Raw genomic sequence first — 17274 nt, 5'->3', positions numbered from 1 at the left:
CGGAGGACATCAGAGAGCCTACCCGGATCGGACAGGCTTGGTCCTCCGGCAGACGGTCTACCTTGCGTCGGTCCCGGCGATGCCGGGTCTTTCCTGCTGGGTCCTGTATTGGCCAGTTCGTTCTGTCACGTCCCATCGGAACGAGAGGTAGGACCCAAATGCAGGAACTCGGAAGACGCAAGGTAGTTCAAGAAGAGACTCGTTTATTGTATGCCGAGGTCGGGGATCGAGCAGGCAGTCCGGTGCAGCAGCGGTTGTTGGGGTGTCGGGCGAAGAGAGCAGATGAGTGGGCAGGCAGAAGTCGGTACACGGGGAAACAATCAACGCAGTTCAGAAGAACAAGGAGTCAGGCTTACGGGGTTGGTCGTAGAACGGACGGAGGTCCGTACACACAGGTTCAGTCAGGAATACGAGAGTGCTGGAACGGGACATAAAGCTCAACGAACTGGCAGCGGACCAGTCGTCACCGGGTCCTATATATACGGGGGATGATCAGCCCGCATGAGGCACAGCTGTGTGCCTCCCAATTAGGGCAGCCGCACGGGCACCCGCACAGCTTGTGCTGAAGCGGCAGGATCATGACAGGAAGCTAAACTATCTTACCTGTTTTTGTAGGTGTCATAGTGACAGATGAAGCTTGATCTCCTTGTTGTTATGTCCACTATTTTTGAGTTCCATACCTTACATGTTGCCGTTGTTTTTTCTTGTTGTCGAATCAAAAACACTGCCTCACTGGAGGCAAGGGTTGCCAGGTTGGGCTGCTCACAACCAGCTCAACTCAAGTCATGTGACTTAAAATTCCCCACCTGTGGTGTTGTGGAGTGTATGCTGTTTTACATGTACATTATGTGTACGGAAGTACATTTTTTCATTAAAGTTTTGACTCCCTTTTCAATAACCTCTTGCTATGCCACTGTTCTCTGATATTGTTTTTGTGGTTTCAGTACCTGGCACACTGGGCGGGGTCCCCCTGTTGCATACCTGATGGCTATGATGATCAGGTGGTCATTTAAAGGGAACAGAAGCAGAGGGAGGATGCCAAATTATTGTATAGCGTCGCCTTGCTCTCTTTCGTGGTCCTCGTCGTTCCGACCAATTGTATTACGTCACAGCCTCAAGTGTGGTAATATTGCGGGTTTGACTCCATTCTCATTCCACTGAGCTCCATCTACCGGTTCAATCTGCTATTGGATAAATTACGTTATATTTTACACGGACCGTTTTGTCTGCGTCTACTTTAGTTTGTACGATTACGGCTGCTGTTGCATTTTTGTCCTTGCAGGCTACGCGCAACCTTTGTTATTAAATTGAGTATACACAAATCTATCATGTGTCTGCTTTTTTGGTCCTTTCATTCCTTCTACGTTACGCAACACCTCTCTGTCCTGACAAGAGCAGATTGAATCCGATCAAGCAGATACTGTATAGCACCCGAATGATATTTACCATTTTAAAATCAGAATACAATATAAAGTACGTCTGTGTTTGTGGGTAACAAGACACCCACCACATACTTACGCACCTTTACACTGATTGGTGTTCTTGTCCAGAATGGCCTTTGTAGAAACAATTTTACCATATCTGTGGGAAAAAAAATGAAAAACACAATGTTTTTGTTAGCCATTAATTCACATATTGGCAGCTCAAAAAATGGATGACTTTCATTTTAATTTATGGACAATATACAAATACATGAATACAGTGGTGTGCAGTGGGGACCTTCTCTGCTGGCATAATCCTTATCAAAAGCGTTGACCTCGATTTACAACTTGTATATGAAATTTTAAATTAATGTAATGTATCTTCTGTATTGATTTCATAGCATGTGTCTTGGCTGGACAGTCTCCAGGTATTTAAGTGATATTTTTGGGCGGTCCAATCATATTTGAGCCTCTCTGTGTGTTGCCAAATAAATCTAATCTTCAAAGGGCCTAATGACTCAAGATTACTGGTAATGTCAAACACATGCAATAAAAATGTCTCGTTCTTTCATTCTTTTTTTTTAACCAATCTGAACCAATGAAATATAAGTTTCAATCAACAGCAGCAGCTGGCAGGCCTCCAGTAAGGTTAAAATTTTGCTGTCCTCTGATCGGGATTGGTTGGCAACCAGTTTGGGGTCACATCTAATTTGATGCGGGTTAGAATGCCTTTTGTATTTCTTTTTCCCATAGCATCATTCATCTGCTGGTGCTCCGTCCACCTATTTGATTTATAACAGGATAATTGGTGCTTGTTTCACACTGCCCTTGTTTTTTTATCAGTGCTTCCTATGGTTTGTACTTCCACTGCTTCTTCCCACCTGTTACGTGCACTTTTATTTCCACTTTCTCCTCATATGCTACTTTTATTATTAAATTGAGTGTTTTCTACCCAAACATGTCTGTTATTGTCTTTATTCCTTTGTTGTTGCAGAACAGAAGATGCCTGCACCAAATTTAGCAGATAGCTAATTTCCATCTGTTGTCCAGAACACATAACAAACAAATAAAATGAAACAAAAAATAAATAAATAGAACGAGAAAACCCTCAAAATTGGGCCACCGAACCACTAAGACGGATTCATGGACTATGTAAGAAAAGGGCATCATATATGGAATCATCAGAACATACAGTGCAAGGTTAGGTAAAAATGGCAAATGAAAATAAGCACAATGAGAGAACAACATTAACACTCATACACATTCAATTAAAAATACCAACCATAGAAGTTCAGTTTTGGGGAATTTAGAATCACAGAGATTTTTTCAACACCATCAATGGCAATTTAAAGTAACAGGATAATAGTAATTTGTTTGGTTGCTATAAAAATAATATTAATTACGATCACTCTGTTGAACATTTTTCAAGGGAGAAAACAGTATAGCAGCAAACTCAGGCAATAATGACAGTTTTGATTGTTTGAGATCCACTTTTTTTCAAAAGTTGAAGTTCATAGCATGGATACTTGCAGCTGTGGAACATTCAAAATGTTGGCCTGCTCTCATTTTATTTAGTATTTGTGTTACTTTAAAGGGACTAGCAGTATATAATACATGAGAATCATAAGCTCATCAACTCAATACTATTTCTTTTTGTGAATGCATACAAGGGGTCCCGTCAATGGAGGGCATAGATTGTATTGTCACGTAAGGACAGTCCTATTATCAAGTGACGGACACACATTAAGCAGACCTGACTTTTTATCTCCTGACAGCTCTACCTTTTTCTTTCTCTCCTCCATTAGTTAACCCACCTCCCACTCTCACTTTCCAATTTGGTGTGCGCTGAAAGAAGCTAATAATATTTCTTATCATCTCTGAGTTTTAGTCTCCCTGAGACTAAAGCTGTGGACTGGCAGACAAGCTATGAAAATGTGACATAGGAGGGGATAGTAAAGCCGCTATTCCACCATACAGTATGGATCTGTGCAATAATGAACTATGTCTCATTAATTTATCGTAAAATATTTGATTTACCAATATGGACTGCTTGATGCAAACACTGTAGTCACATTGCAACACTCTATACAGTTGGTTTGGATTGCCACAGAAGTGTTCCAAACACAAATACCCAGATATGTATTGGCATCAAGTCAGTCAAAAGATGAAATGAAACACTGACGGCAAGGAGGAAGCGTGAGGGAGATAGTATGGGGTGTTTAATAAATAGGAGATCATTTAGCTGTCACCAGCAAATTCGTCTCCCTCAGTGAACACAGACTCGCTCGCCTGACTCACATCAAACTCTATTGGAAATGGAGACTTTGACATACAACGAAAACAGAAGGAAAAAAAAAATTAAAAGACTGCCATCACATGGACTACAGTATCTACATAGCTTATGATATGGAAATTATGAAATTTTATTTTTTTCCAAGTAAAACCTCAAACATTTGAGTAATGCTTCACACACAAATTCTGACTGTGATCCAGGATAGTTGAGAGCATTTACAAATCCACCGACTGTGGCAGGCTGAAGTGATGTTTGTAAGGCCACTTTTGAATGAAAACAATATTTTAGAGGTTTGGAGAGAAAACCAATGAATGCAGGCATCCAAAATAAAAGGGAGGACAAATGGCCAACAGAATTTTGCAGAAACACGCACACACACGCGTCATCACAGATGAAAATCACCAAAGCAGTAATCACGCAGTTTAAACATGCCATCTGGCATTGCCCAACTGATTGTTTACTTCTTCCTCAATATAATTCAAACAATACGTGTATGTGTAAACTCCTACAGTGCACGTGTTAGTAAGAGAGGCAAGACATGTTAGAATATGTGTGGGTGTATTTTCTCGCCATGTTGTGGCTGTGTGTATGTATTTGTGGGTTTATTATAAATGCATGCAAAGAACTCCCGCACCAGTGTGTTGGCAGATTTTTTGGATTTTCTTTTAAGGCAGGTGTGTGTGTGTGTGTGTGTGTGGGTGCATCAGACAAATTGAGGCGCAATAAAGAGAGAGGATACCTGACTTGACGCATTACGATCCTTGAAACAATATATTCACAATTGTCTCAAGTTAGAAAGTGGAAAAGGCACACAGCATATGTTGAAGGTGTTTATGTTATTCTCAGACAAATGCACCTTCTCCTCTGTGGAAAGGTGTTAAGAGTTGGAAGGAATAGAAACGAGAGGAGGGATGCAAAACAAGGTTTGAGAAGCACAATAACAGACAATAGTCCTACAGCACCCTATTTAATTCTGTCTGTTCTGTATTTCAGTCAATACTAACATCCCTTGTATTAAAGTTCAAATTATCTGCTCATTGTAGAACGGGGTGAGAAAAAGAGTACTGTATTAACATGGTACATGCAGCATGGCGGTCGTGGGTGGCTGAAGAAAAAAAGGACAGAATGTAATGCTGAATGGTCTATTCTTTGTCCAAGTCCAAACTGTGTAGTACTGTATGATGGGACCTACTAGAAATAGCACTGAGCAACACTTGACCCGACAACTGTGACACATGCAATATTCATAAAAATGTTCTCAGATCCCTACAAAGAATGACAAGGACCAAGAGGGTTCGTGTTATTCATTACTTTCTTTTGTGGCAAATAAATATGGAGTAAAAAGATTGCAAGTGTGGGAGTGTGTTTGCTGAATTTGTAGGGTATTCATCTTTACTGAATAATGACTAATGTCAAGTTGTCGCCCAGTATTAATGTGCAGCTACAGCAGCACATATGTTTCACTCTTTCTGTCACATTTCTGTAATGTTCTGGGAAAAATTACACACTGTTGTGTTCAGTGACACACTGAAAGTTTCATGGCCGTTGAGGAACTGCCACGATAGTCCATCCATCCATCTTCTTTGCCGCTTATTCTCACAACGGTTGCAGGAAAATCTGGAGCTTATCCCAACAATAATCGGACAGGAGGCAGGGTACACCCTGAACTGGTTGCCAGCCAATCACAGGGCACATAGAGACAGACGATCTCCGGCGGTGGGCCGCGACCTAAGTTTCCACGTAGCAGAGGCCATTAGCCCTGGACACCGAAGCTAGGCTAAAGCCCTCCATCGCCACTGAAGCTCAGCTAATGGCTTCCCCGGACGTCGAAGCTCGGCCCGCGGCCCGTGGCCCATCGCCGGAGCTCTCAGCCTGCCTTCGGCGGCGGCACAGGCCTTTAGCCTAGCTTCGGCGTCCGGGTCTAATGGCCTCCGCCGCCTGGAAGCTCGACTCGCTGCCCGCTGCCGGAGCTCGCTCGTCAGACTCCACGTCATTCCTGTCCGAAGAACCATCCGCAGCTGCCGGCCCAGAGCTCCGGGGCCCTTTGTTTAGGAACTTATGTCCCCCGCGTATGCCTCCGAGTAGTCACACTCAGCATTATTCCGCCAGAAGAACCATTTGAATATTCAACATTTACAGCCACAGGTTCAAATCTGTATGGAAGTATTCCTCTGTCTTCCCAATCAACCGATGCTGCTATTTCTTCATCAGATGAGGATAAATCAGAGAAATCAGTGCTGGGCATGAATGGTGTCCCATGTAAACGAGCCTCTGCTGCAGCACAAGTCACATCTGCGCACATAAGTCATGTGACTCGCGAATATGGCCCCTGAAAATTTGTAATTGTCGATAAATATCTAAAATATATCTTCTCAAAACACTATTAAATAGAGAGAGGATTTAATATCACATTGCCAAAATAGGGTACATATTACATTTGTTACCTACCTTTTGGATACACTGTTCATGCAAAGCACTGGATTTCCCCTTTAAAATACAGAATTAGCTTTTTGTGCACTGTATTGCCTGTGCTTTCATCCTAGATCAGGCTGTGCCAAGGTGGAATTTTAACATTATACAACATCTCATCCTGTACTTTCTACTTTGGCTTCAGACCAGACCTTTTTTGCTCAAAAAAGAGAAACTCTCGTCCAGTTTCACCATTTTTCTTCTATTATTCACATACCCTGACATTCATGAAAGCAACATCTGTTCTTTTTTTTTTTTTTACTTTTAGCCTTATTGTCGAGAGTAAACACAAGCAGCATGTCTAACTCTCTTTGCTCTACATTGCCCGGAATATGTCGCTAACTCTTTTTCATCTGCTTTTGAAAATGACTTGAAGCATACATAGATGAGGAGTGCCCGAAGTAAACCCGCATAGGCACCGGGAGAACATGCAAACTCCTGGATTTAAACCCCGGTCCTTAGAACTCTGAGGCTCATGCAGTAACCAGCCGCGCCACAATGCCGCCACAGCTGGTCCTACATTCTGTCGTTTAAGATGATGATTACGTCTATCAATGCTTCACAACAAGAGAAGGATGTGCGAAAATCAAAAATCTATACTGCTTGTGGGGAGATATTAATTGAGCCCCCTCACCCACCAAAAGTTCATGTGCCCGTCAAGACTGAGGTGTGGTGATGGTTCTGTGTGAAGGTCTTCCAAGATCTCCAATGCGATCAGGTTTTTTGGAAATCTCATCACATTGTCAACATTTGGAAAAACACTGACAATAGGAATATATTTGAGTTTATATAGTTATCAGGAAGCCAAGAACCACCAAAGTACAAACTCTTACGGTACACAGTCAAGAGACTCTAACTCTCAAATTAATGGTTTAAACATGGGGCAAAAAATGTATTTTAAAATAATGTGACTGATGGGCTAAAGTTTTGGTTCATCCAATCAGCATTCCGATATGGGTCGTCTCCCTGGCAATCACAACATACTTGATTTTGAGATAGAAATCAGCCTGCCCGATTGGTCTCCTGGCAATGGAAATTTGTATACTCTTTCTGACTAATCACGTGTACTTGATGTGTTCGTTATGGTGCATTGCATGTAAATGTGTGTTCATTACATGAATTCCTTGGCAACCTTCCCAGTTAACATGGATATTTCACTTCTAAAGCCATCAATGGCAGTGTGTGTTTTAAAATGATCACAATTATTGAGCAAACACAAATCCATGGTGGTGGTAGAAGAGATTAGCGAGACCAATTTCACGGTTTTGGAAAATCCTTCCCAAAATATTGGTCTCATTCAGTTCCAAAACCAACTAAAAGTGTTTACAGGGCAGGGCTGTAAAAATAAACTAACAAAAGTTGCTGATTGCTGCCAGTTATGCTGAGACAAGGAGCGAATTACGCAATAAGGCAGTTTTTTTATCAATACCGAACAAGTGGTAAAAAGATATTTGACTAAAAGCAAACACATTGCATTAAAAAAGTTGAATATAAAATAAAGTAGATAGAGAAGAAGGCTAAGTGAAACATTGTGTTTTGTGCACTGTGCTTATGATTATTTAATTCTGATTGATCAACCACATGACAAATACACATGAAGGAAACAAAACAAGCTATTTGGATAAAATGTGTACGATGAATATGAATACAAGCATTATGGTCACAAGAAATAGTTACCTAATGATTGATTTTGTTAACCTTATTTTCCTTTATAATGGAATGATTTAAAGGAGTACACAATTAATTTTAGCCATGAATATTAAATCAGGTTTTTATATTCCATTTTCACATACAATTGCACCTGCATTAAATAAATAAATATACAGTACAGTATTTATCATTCTGTACGCTTATAATATGACTATCCATCCATCTCCTATCCAAGACACTTATCCTCACAGGGGTCACGGCAGAGCTGGGGCCCGTCCAAGCTCGCTTCGGATGAAAGGCGGACTATACCCAGAACGGGTTGCCAGTCAGTTGCAGGGAACATATCGACACCATCACTGAGCGGGAATCAATCCCACATTGCCAACATCAAAGCCAGGCGTGTGTACCACTACACCATCAGTGACATAATGTGAACAGTGTGCCTTATAATTCTTTATAACAAATTCATGAAGATAGACTGATACTATTGCTCTTGGTCTGGGCTTTATATTCCACTCACATTCTTCTCTGTCCCCAGACATTAAAAGTGTGTCCACAGTTTGGGTGACTGAGGGGGTGATTGGAAATGTCAGCTGACAACAGCACTTTTCAGTGACACTCTTAGAACTGGCTGAAAGACTGAAAAGAGAGAGGGGGGTACAATTGGGAGGGGCGGAGATAGTGTCATGGAAGAGGGAACTGGAATGATGGCATAATGTAAAGGCAGACAGTGGTATTGTTGTGTTCACAGGCAGCTCAATGGGTAAAAAAAAAAGAAAAGGTAGAATGGGTGTCTGTTTTTGTGTGGCAACAAGAGGCTGTCATTTTATTTATCAAAGCTGGGTATGAATGGAAAGTCTGTCAGTCTAACACTGTCTGTGTTTAGAGCTTTTTTTAGTCTGCATCTATATTTGTTGACTGTGTTTGTGGAGTCCACACGGATACGTTCAGTGGTGCACGTCATGGCCATGAGTGACAGGAAATAGCCACTCAGTGTATATCTTCAAAAGCCGAAAAAACTTGGAAAGCCAAGGCCGAAGGGGCCAACCGAAAAGCACACATAGGGGCGCCTCCCAGAGTGACCTTTCCAAAATGTTACTGGTCACTTGGCACAGTGACTGGGGCTCTAATGAAACTTTTACTGGCTCCCATTTCTCACCCTGTTTCTCCAAAATGCCTCCAGGGCTAAGCTGAAATATTGCAGTCTTTCACTCCAGAAGGGCAAAATATGCTGTGTGTGTGTTTGTGTGCAGTACTCTTTATGAAATTTTATTTTAATCTCATAATATAGTAACATTTCCAAGGAGGCAGTTTAAAGTTTTTGCTGAAGTTTATAAAAAAAACTGAAACCTCACAAATGACATCACACAATAGCGTTATAGATATAAGTAGAGTATATTTACAGTAATAGTTACAATTACAAAGCAATTATTAAAAGTGTCATATTCTATTTATAGAGGTACGGTGAGGGAGCTCTAGAACATTGGGCTCACAGGCCTCAGGACCGGGGTTCAAATCCCGTCTCTGCCTGTGTGAATTTTGCATGTTGTCGCCATGTGCCCTGCGATTGGCTGGCCACCAGTTCAGGGTGTACCCTAGCTCGTACCCATTCCAGCACTCCCGTGACCCTCGTGAGGATAAGCGTCTCAGAAAATGGATCGATGATGGATACACTATTTATAAGTTTGGTATTTAGGAGTTATTTATCATCTACACCACTTGAATAATTAAAATGAATAACACTGTCCTGTTTTGATATGCTTTTCATTTTCACTTTGTACCGTTTACCCTGTTCAAAGTCAGAGATGAATGAGCTTGAGTTTATCCCATTTAACTTTGGGCAGGAAGCTGTTTGGTTGGCAATCAATCTCAGGGCAGATATAGACCAATGTCTACTCACACAGGAAGTTAACATGTAGGGGGGGGAGCCACCGTAGAACTGGGGAGAACATTCTTGACACATAGGGCAAATTCAGAGTGATTCTGGGATGGTAGGCACCTGCTCCAAGTAAGAACTGGTTGTAAAATATTATCTTTGAGGAACATAAAAATGCTATTCCTTCAACAACAAAAAAAAATGTGCATCTCTGTTTTGTTACCGAGAAAAAGCAAGGAAGGGATATATGGACTCCAGTCTGTATGGTAGGACTCCTCCCAGCAACACTTGACTCTTCATAACATTAAATCGGGATTAATAGAGAAAATATTTACATTGCACTTTGTATAGCAATGGAAAAGCACAGCAGGCTTAAAACTCTCCAAGTCATAATATCTGTCGAGATACAATGACTCATGCACAGTGTCATTAAATGCAGCAATTATTGTTTACATTCACATAAAAAGGGATAAACATGGCAGGGGGGCACGGTGGCTCGCAAGGCTACCACGTCTCCCTCAAAATGAAGATGTTTTGGTTTGATTTTTGTGACCATGAACATGATAAATGGGAGAAAATCAAAGGATGTTATGGCACTTTAACAATTTAAAATATGCATTGCTTGAATATCATGTCACTATCTTAGCAGCATCATTCTAATATATTGCGTTCATTGGTGATGTCATAATACAGGTTTATCCAACCTGTAATTTTAAACAAGACAGTTACATTTCCATGCAGCCTAACTTTACAGCCCATAACTCAGAAACTTTTGTCTGCTACTGTCATGTTTGCCTTTCTGTGTGGAGGAACTAGCGCAGAGGAGAACAGATGGGTTCGGTCGAGCTGGGTCGTGTTTTTCCTCTCAGGAAGTTGAGGTGGAACACAGAGGTCAATCACAAACTGTTGATACTCACTACAAACTGGCATTGAAGTCATACAAAACTAATTCCAACTAGCTGAGTTGAACTCAGGGATGAGCTATTATTGATGTCAAATTAGATTAGAACTCACGGCTGGCAGAGTTTGATGAGATCTTGGTCAGTGGTAGCCGGTGGTAGGCCTCTGATGTACAGGTTGGTCTTGCTTAGCTGCTCCACCATCCCTCCTCCCTGACCTCCACCTCCTCCTCCTGTGGTGTTGGGGCTGGGTGGTGCCAAAGGTGGAGGTGGAGGAGCATAAGACTGTTATAAAAATAACGACAAAAATTCACTCTGGTCACATTATAATATAAAAAACATAAAATACAAAATCCACACTTGAGAATGTGTATCAGTCATAAATTATTGGTGGATATCTACAAGCATGGCAATTTTAGTGACCGTCAAAAGAAAAGATGGAAAAACCTTCCCCTGTAAACATCCATCTATTCCTTCTACCATCCATTTTCTATACAGTTTATCTTCACTAGGGTCACGGGAGTGCTGGAACCTATCCCAGCTGACTCTTGGCGAGAGCCAGGTTAAACCCTGAACTGGTCGCCAGCCAACTGCTTGGCATATCAATAAACGACCATTTTAACTCACATTCAATGAACCCATAATGCATGATTTGGGGATGTGGAAGGAAACCGGAATACCCGGAGCACATCCAAAAACAATACAGGCCAGGACTGATTTGAACCAGGAACCTAGAGAAGCATGTAACCTCATTAATTTCCATCGGGGTGGCCAAATGTGAGAGAGCGTGTGTTAATATTAGGTTAAGGTTGAGCGAGAAAACAACGGCACACAGATTATTCCCTCACCAGCTCCGTAGTCTCAAAAATTAACCTGATAAACAAGTGGGAACCTGGAAGATGTACAGTAAGTCTTCAGTCACCTTGTCCACCTATGAAAGCCATGTGGTTGACAAGAAAGAGGAACAACGTAACCAGTTTTGGAGATTGAATGCTTTGTACTAATATCTTAGTCAGCCAAATTTATTCGCTGTCCATGCAGTGATTGTTTGAGTAACTACGTATTTCGATTTTGTAAAAAGTAAAAGGAATAACATTTTTTAACAAGGTAAAAGTCAGCTTTATTCCAAGCTTTAGGCGAGTCCTGAGAGCAAAGAAAATATTAACATTAGTCCTAAAAGGATGTGGAAAATTATTCAACTGTACATTGCACTCAATTCTGGGTAGTGGTTCATATTGATTTAGTTTATCTTTTCATTCAATTCATTGTCAATGCACAAATGGGGTCATGCTGTCTTGTTTGTTTTCTACGGCTTCAATGACATATCCTAATACTGACCACAAGACTTTATAGGTTGGCCATTCCTGGCAGTGCAAGGATTAATGAATGTTTGGAGCTTATGGGTTCAGAGTGCACGCCCACCTCTTCCTGCCAGCTGTCTCTGGCAGACAAGTAGGAGGAAGTAAACAAGCTTGATGGCTCACACGGCAACAGCAATCACAACATTCTCTCTGCTGTCTTGGTGTTTGGAGTCAAGCAGCCACACTGGCTCTGAAAGATGTCTGGTTTTAACACCAGTTTCACTAATGGGAACTGGATGGAACCTGCAGCTGTTGAGATGAACACCAGCCAGTTCCACTACGTACCTCATTGAAAAGCGAGCAAATCAGGCAGGCTGATAATATGTGAATGTGTGTGAAGTCGTTTATATTGTCTATAATGTCTGTTCTACGGTGTGCAATGCTTGCAGTTTCAGAAAATGAATGCAAGCAAACAATACACAATGTGAAACGAGGAAATCATACTCAGACTCTGCGAAAAATTAGCGCCATTGCAACACAAGGGGGTATGAGGGGCTGTTAGGGACATAATTCAAGATTCGCTCTCACATTTATTCAAATACTTTCATGCACACCAATGAAAGGCTCTCATAAACGATACAGATTTTTGTCCGCTCATAAACTAGTTTCATAACTAACCAAATGTATTGTTCTCATAAACACTCAAACGCTCTTAACGTGCTTACACACATACACGTGGCTGACTTGCACGTGAGGGTGTTTGACATGCGTGCGTGAATGACAAATATGTCACTGCGTTTGATGTGTGAGAGTATTTGACATGCTTGAGCGCATGCATACTATACACTTTTGTTTGAGAAGTGTTTATAAGAGCGAGATCTTCAATTGTGCATATGGTAGTATTTCACTGGTGTTTATGACAGCATTTAACATGTTTTTATGAGCAAAAACATTTCAGTATTGTGTATGATAGCATTTCAGGGTTGGCACTAGGTCACGGAACCTCTCGGCCAATGTGGTTTAACAATATAAAAATCTCCTAGCAACATAAACGCATAGTTAGTCACAATATTACATGAACCTGTGTGGTTAGTCCTTTAGCCACACGTAACTATCCATCCATCGATCCATTTTCTTTGGCGCTTTTCTTCACAAAGGTCGCGGGCAGTGCCGGAGTCTATCCCAGCTGTCAACGGGCACGAGGCGGGGTACACCCTGAACTAGTTGCCAGCCAATCGCATATCTTTTAATGCAAGGGGCCCCAATTAACACTAGCTAGTCATCAATTAGAGGTAGGGCTGAACATTTTGGGAAAATACTCTTAAACCCAAGGGGTTTTTTTAAGTTTTTTTTTTTTTTTAACAAATATTGCAATGTAGCATGAGATTTTTCAGCAAGATGTTTATTATGTTCAGCAATATTCATTAAACACAACAGATGTGGGTTTTTTGATAGTATGACCAACACAACATTCAATAGGGTCAACAAATACCGTACATAACTCTTTCATGTAGGCCATGCCCAAATGCTTTGATAAATTGATATGTAGAACAAATTTTATTTTCTGTTTAACTGTAAAAAGAAAAAGCTTCCATCAGAATAAAATATTGACGTTGATTTAACTTCATGCATATTACTGGATAATAATGCACATGTTAGTAGCAGTAGCACTGCTGTCATTGTCAGACAGGTATAGAGATAAAGTGGAGAGTGACACGAATCATGGCCTTCATCACTGATAGGTGCATTAAAAGTGGTTCAAATGATAAATTATATTTAATGTTAATGTTCTTCTCAGATGTCTGTAATAAGGAGCTACATTTATGCTTCCATTTACTCAAGTAACATTTTGGATAATTTGTACCTGTCAGAGTAGTTTGAATGCATTTAGGTTAAGAAGACTTTTACTCCATTACAATGATTTATATGCCACTTATGACTTTAATTCGTCAACTATTCTGTGGGCGATCTTTGACTTCCAGTTCTATGTTGTGCGCTGTTTGCAGCAACTAAATGTTACCACGAGTGTCCTTTGATGCCAGTTCACGAATCAAATGGCTCAAGGCGGATATATGACTTCATACAAATCCTTCGCAGGCTTCAGGGGGAATCAGACGCACCACTTGTGTTTACATTTTACACTCCATAAACAGCTTTGTCATGCAGTGGAGTCTTGTGTTGTTGTCTTGTGACACACAGACACAAACACACATGCACATTCACACACACTGCAAATGTACGGCATGGTAAAATCCAGTCTTCAGTTCAGCGGCAAGCAGCAACAGGTCTTGTCTTCCTGGATGCGCTGCTCCCCGCATCTGGGAAGCTCATGAGCCCGAGTGCTTAGCCTCCAGCAGCCGAAATGCAGAGTGAAGCATTTTACAAAGCAAAGGAAAAAAATAAAACCATTGACATCGTTAACACGGCACGGTGGATCAGCTGGAAAGTGTTGGCCTCACAGTTCTGAGGTCCCGGGTTCAATCCTGGACCCGTCTTTGTGATGTTGGCATGTTCTCCCCGTGCCTGGGTGGGTTTTCTCCAGGCACTCCGGTTTCCTCCCACATCCCAAAAACATGCAACATTAATTGTACATTCTAATTTGCCACTCGGTGTGATTGTGAGTGTGGCTGTTTGTCACTCTGTGCCCTGCGATTGGCTGGCAACCAGTTCACGATGTACCCCGCCTCCTGCCCGTAGACAGCTAGGAAAGGCTCCATCACTCCCCGCAACCCTCGTGAAGATCAGCGGCTAAGAAAATGGATGGATGGATTGTTAACACTGTGGAATGAGGGTGTTCATTTTGGCTTTAATCAGGAAGGGTTTTTGAGTTTTGACACAGGCAATTTTGAATCACTGGAATGGCGAATGTGGGCAATATTAGCTTTGCCACATCCTGTTTGTTTCAGTTAGCCATTGGTGACGTGGTGAATGGGCAGCGCAAACCCTGCATTGGAATAGTAAGTGTGAGAGCTAATTCTGAATTATGTCCCTCAATAGCCCCCATGTGTGTGTCCACCTCAGTTTCTCGTCATGGCTGGTGAGCAGAAATGTAGTATTTAATTAATGTTGGTAGAAAAGAAAATGGGCACCATGATGTATGACTGGTATGCACATCCGCCCCATAGTTCTGACGACCGGGGTTCAAATCCCGGCCTCACCTGTGTGAAGCTTGCATGTTCTCCCCATTCCTGCCTGGGTTTTCTCAGGTACTTTGGTTTCCTCCCACATTCCGAACACGTGTGGTAGTTAATTGAACACTGTACTCTAAATTACCCATAGGTACGAAAGTGAGAGTAAACGGTTATTTATTTCTAAGTGTCCTCCAATTACCTGGCGACTAGTTCGGGGTGTACCACACCTATCGCCCTAAGAGAGCAGGGACAGGCTTAATGAGGATAAGCAGTTCAGAAAATGGAGGCCGGATGAAAAGAAACAACGTGTATCGAGGAAGAATCACAAACAACAGTCCTGGTTGGAATCAGTAGTTTTACTATTTACGTTCACAACGGCAAATTAATTTATCTTCTTTATCTTATTTTACTTGTTCTTATTTTCTCATTCTATCTATATTCACAAGTCTTGAGGCTTACTGGATAGATCTGGGACATTGGGTGTCAGATTCTGCGGCATATCATATGTAAATGTATGTTGATATGACAATTAAATTTCTTGAATCCCTGAATAATGACTGACATATTGACCAATGCTCCATCAACAGTGACTGATAAGGCAGCAGGTAGTAGTAGATGGTACACATAAACTACTTAGGAAGGTGAGAACAGAGCCTGTAGACTGCTCAATGTAATCTTTGACACAGCTGGACAAAAGAAATTAAACAGAAACCTCCGGTTGCTTTAATGTCAAAATGCATTTTGTGTTACAGAGAAGTAACAATTCACAAATATAGGAAATGTTATGAGTAACGCTGGATAGCAGCAATAACGACAAAGTGGGGCGGCATGGTGGAGTAACTGGTCAGAGCATTGCCCTCAAAGTTCTGAGGACAGGGGTTCTGGGATAGGCTCCAGCTCTCCCTCGACCCTTGTGAGGTTAAATGGCTCAGAAAATGGATGGATAGATGGATGAACTATGAATGCCAAATCAATCCCGACAAGCAAGCTGCATGTAGCCTGAAGCTGCTGCAACAAAGTCCCGTCTTCATAAATGACATCATTATTGATGACTACACAGCAGTACAGCCACAAGATAACCTATCATTTCCTCAAGTGGCCTCCTGCTCCCTGACGGCCCCTTCAGTTTCAGTCTTTTAGCAATGAAGTCAGTTATTTCAGGGCATTCTTGCACTTAGAGTTCACTTTCACTGAATCAATTGAATGGGTTTTTAATTTTGTTTCCTCTCTGGTGAATTTTATTTATTTATTTACTTATTTATACCAATGTTGAATTAAATAGTACAACACAAAACATGGGTACACAAACATTCAGCAGAATAAAATGATGAGGGGAACCAAAATTCTGGATCATCTATCTCATGAATCCCAATATTCAAGAGAGGGAGAAAAGAACACCAAGCGGATGTATGCAAATACCACCACGTTTCTCTCTTTTACTCCCAACACCATATCAAAGCCGTGGCCGAGGAACCGCTTTCAGCCAATTTGTTCAGCTGTCAGAGTCTGGCCGATAGTGAGCTGTGAATGTGTCAGAAACTGTGATAGTGAAATCCTTTGAAATGTTGATTCACTCTCTTTATACACTCTTCTCCCGTCTTCACTCAATGTCACATTCAACTACCATTTTGTTGCTCATAATTCCTTTGCTCTTTTCACCTCTGTCCCTTCATTTTTTGCATAGCCTCTGTATTTCCTCCTCCCTCGCTCTTGACCTCCTCTCTTCATCACTGCCTTTTCTCTTGAAGGATCATTCTGCAGTTGGTGCGTACAGACTGAAGGCTGCTTCTCATCTGGTTTTATTGACACTTACTGCAGCTCTCAGAGTGGGAGAAAAGGCTCAAAGGCAGTGACAAAAAACTGTCACAAAAAGCAAACAATGTGTCACCAGGTTTTTGGAGATTTCATGCCTAGGTGAAACTGAACAGCAGCTCAACAGCAGAAGATTTCTGCTCAGTGTCATAAACAAACAGTTTGACTACATAATGAACAGATGCAGTATATGTTTATTCAGCAAAGGCCCTTAATGGTTAGTGGGGAATGCCATTTGTCAACATAATAACAGCATAACTTTTTACACTAGTTGTACAAGATCTCAATATTTCGCATATGTGTACTTGTGTTGAAGACGAAGAGTATACGCAGTTACCTATCCAGACAGTTTTGTACTGCAAATTCAATGTATAGCCAATGGGTGATGTGGGGACTGGGCTAACTTGAGCCTGGTACATATG

The 17274-nt window shown here is 41.5% G+C and overlaps 1 protein-coding gene across 1 annotated transcript in view; it reads right to left on the bottom strand.

The window, feature by feature from the left end:
• The window catches only part of LOC133500774 (RNA-binding motif, single-stranded-interacting protein 3-like), a 162706-nt gene that overhangs the window by 104431 nt on the left and 41001 nt on the right, over positions 1-17274 (bottom strand). The window contains exons 2-3 of the mRNA XM_061819889.1: positions 10724-10893; positions 1523-1581 (exon numbers count right to left, since the gene is read on the bottom strand). Coding sequence (XP_061675873.1) covers positions 1523-1581; positions 10724-10893 — 229 coding nt within the window. The remainder of the gene's footprint in view (positions 1-1522; positions 1582-10723; positions 10894-17274) is intronic.

Source organism: Syngnathoides biaculeatus, chromosome 5 (assembly GCF_019802595.1).
Source record: "Syngnathoides biaculeatus isolate LvHL_M chromosome 5, ASM1980259v1, whole genome shotgun sequence".
Taxonomy (NCBI): domain Eukaryota; kingdom Metazoa; phylum Chordata; class Actinopteri; order Syngnathiformes; family Syngnathidae; genus Syngnathoides; species Syngnathoides biaculeatus.
This window is presented reverse-complemented; position numbering and strand designations above follow the sequence as displayed.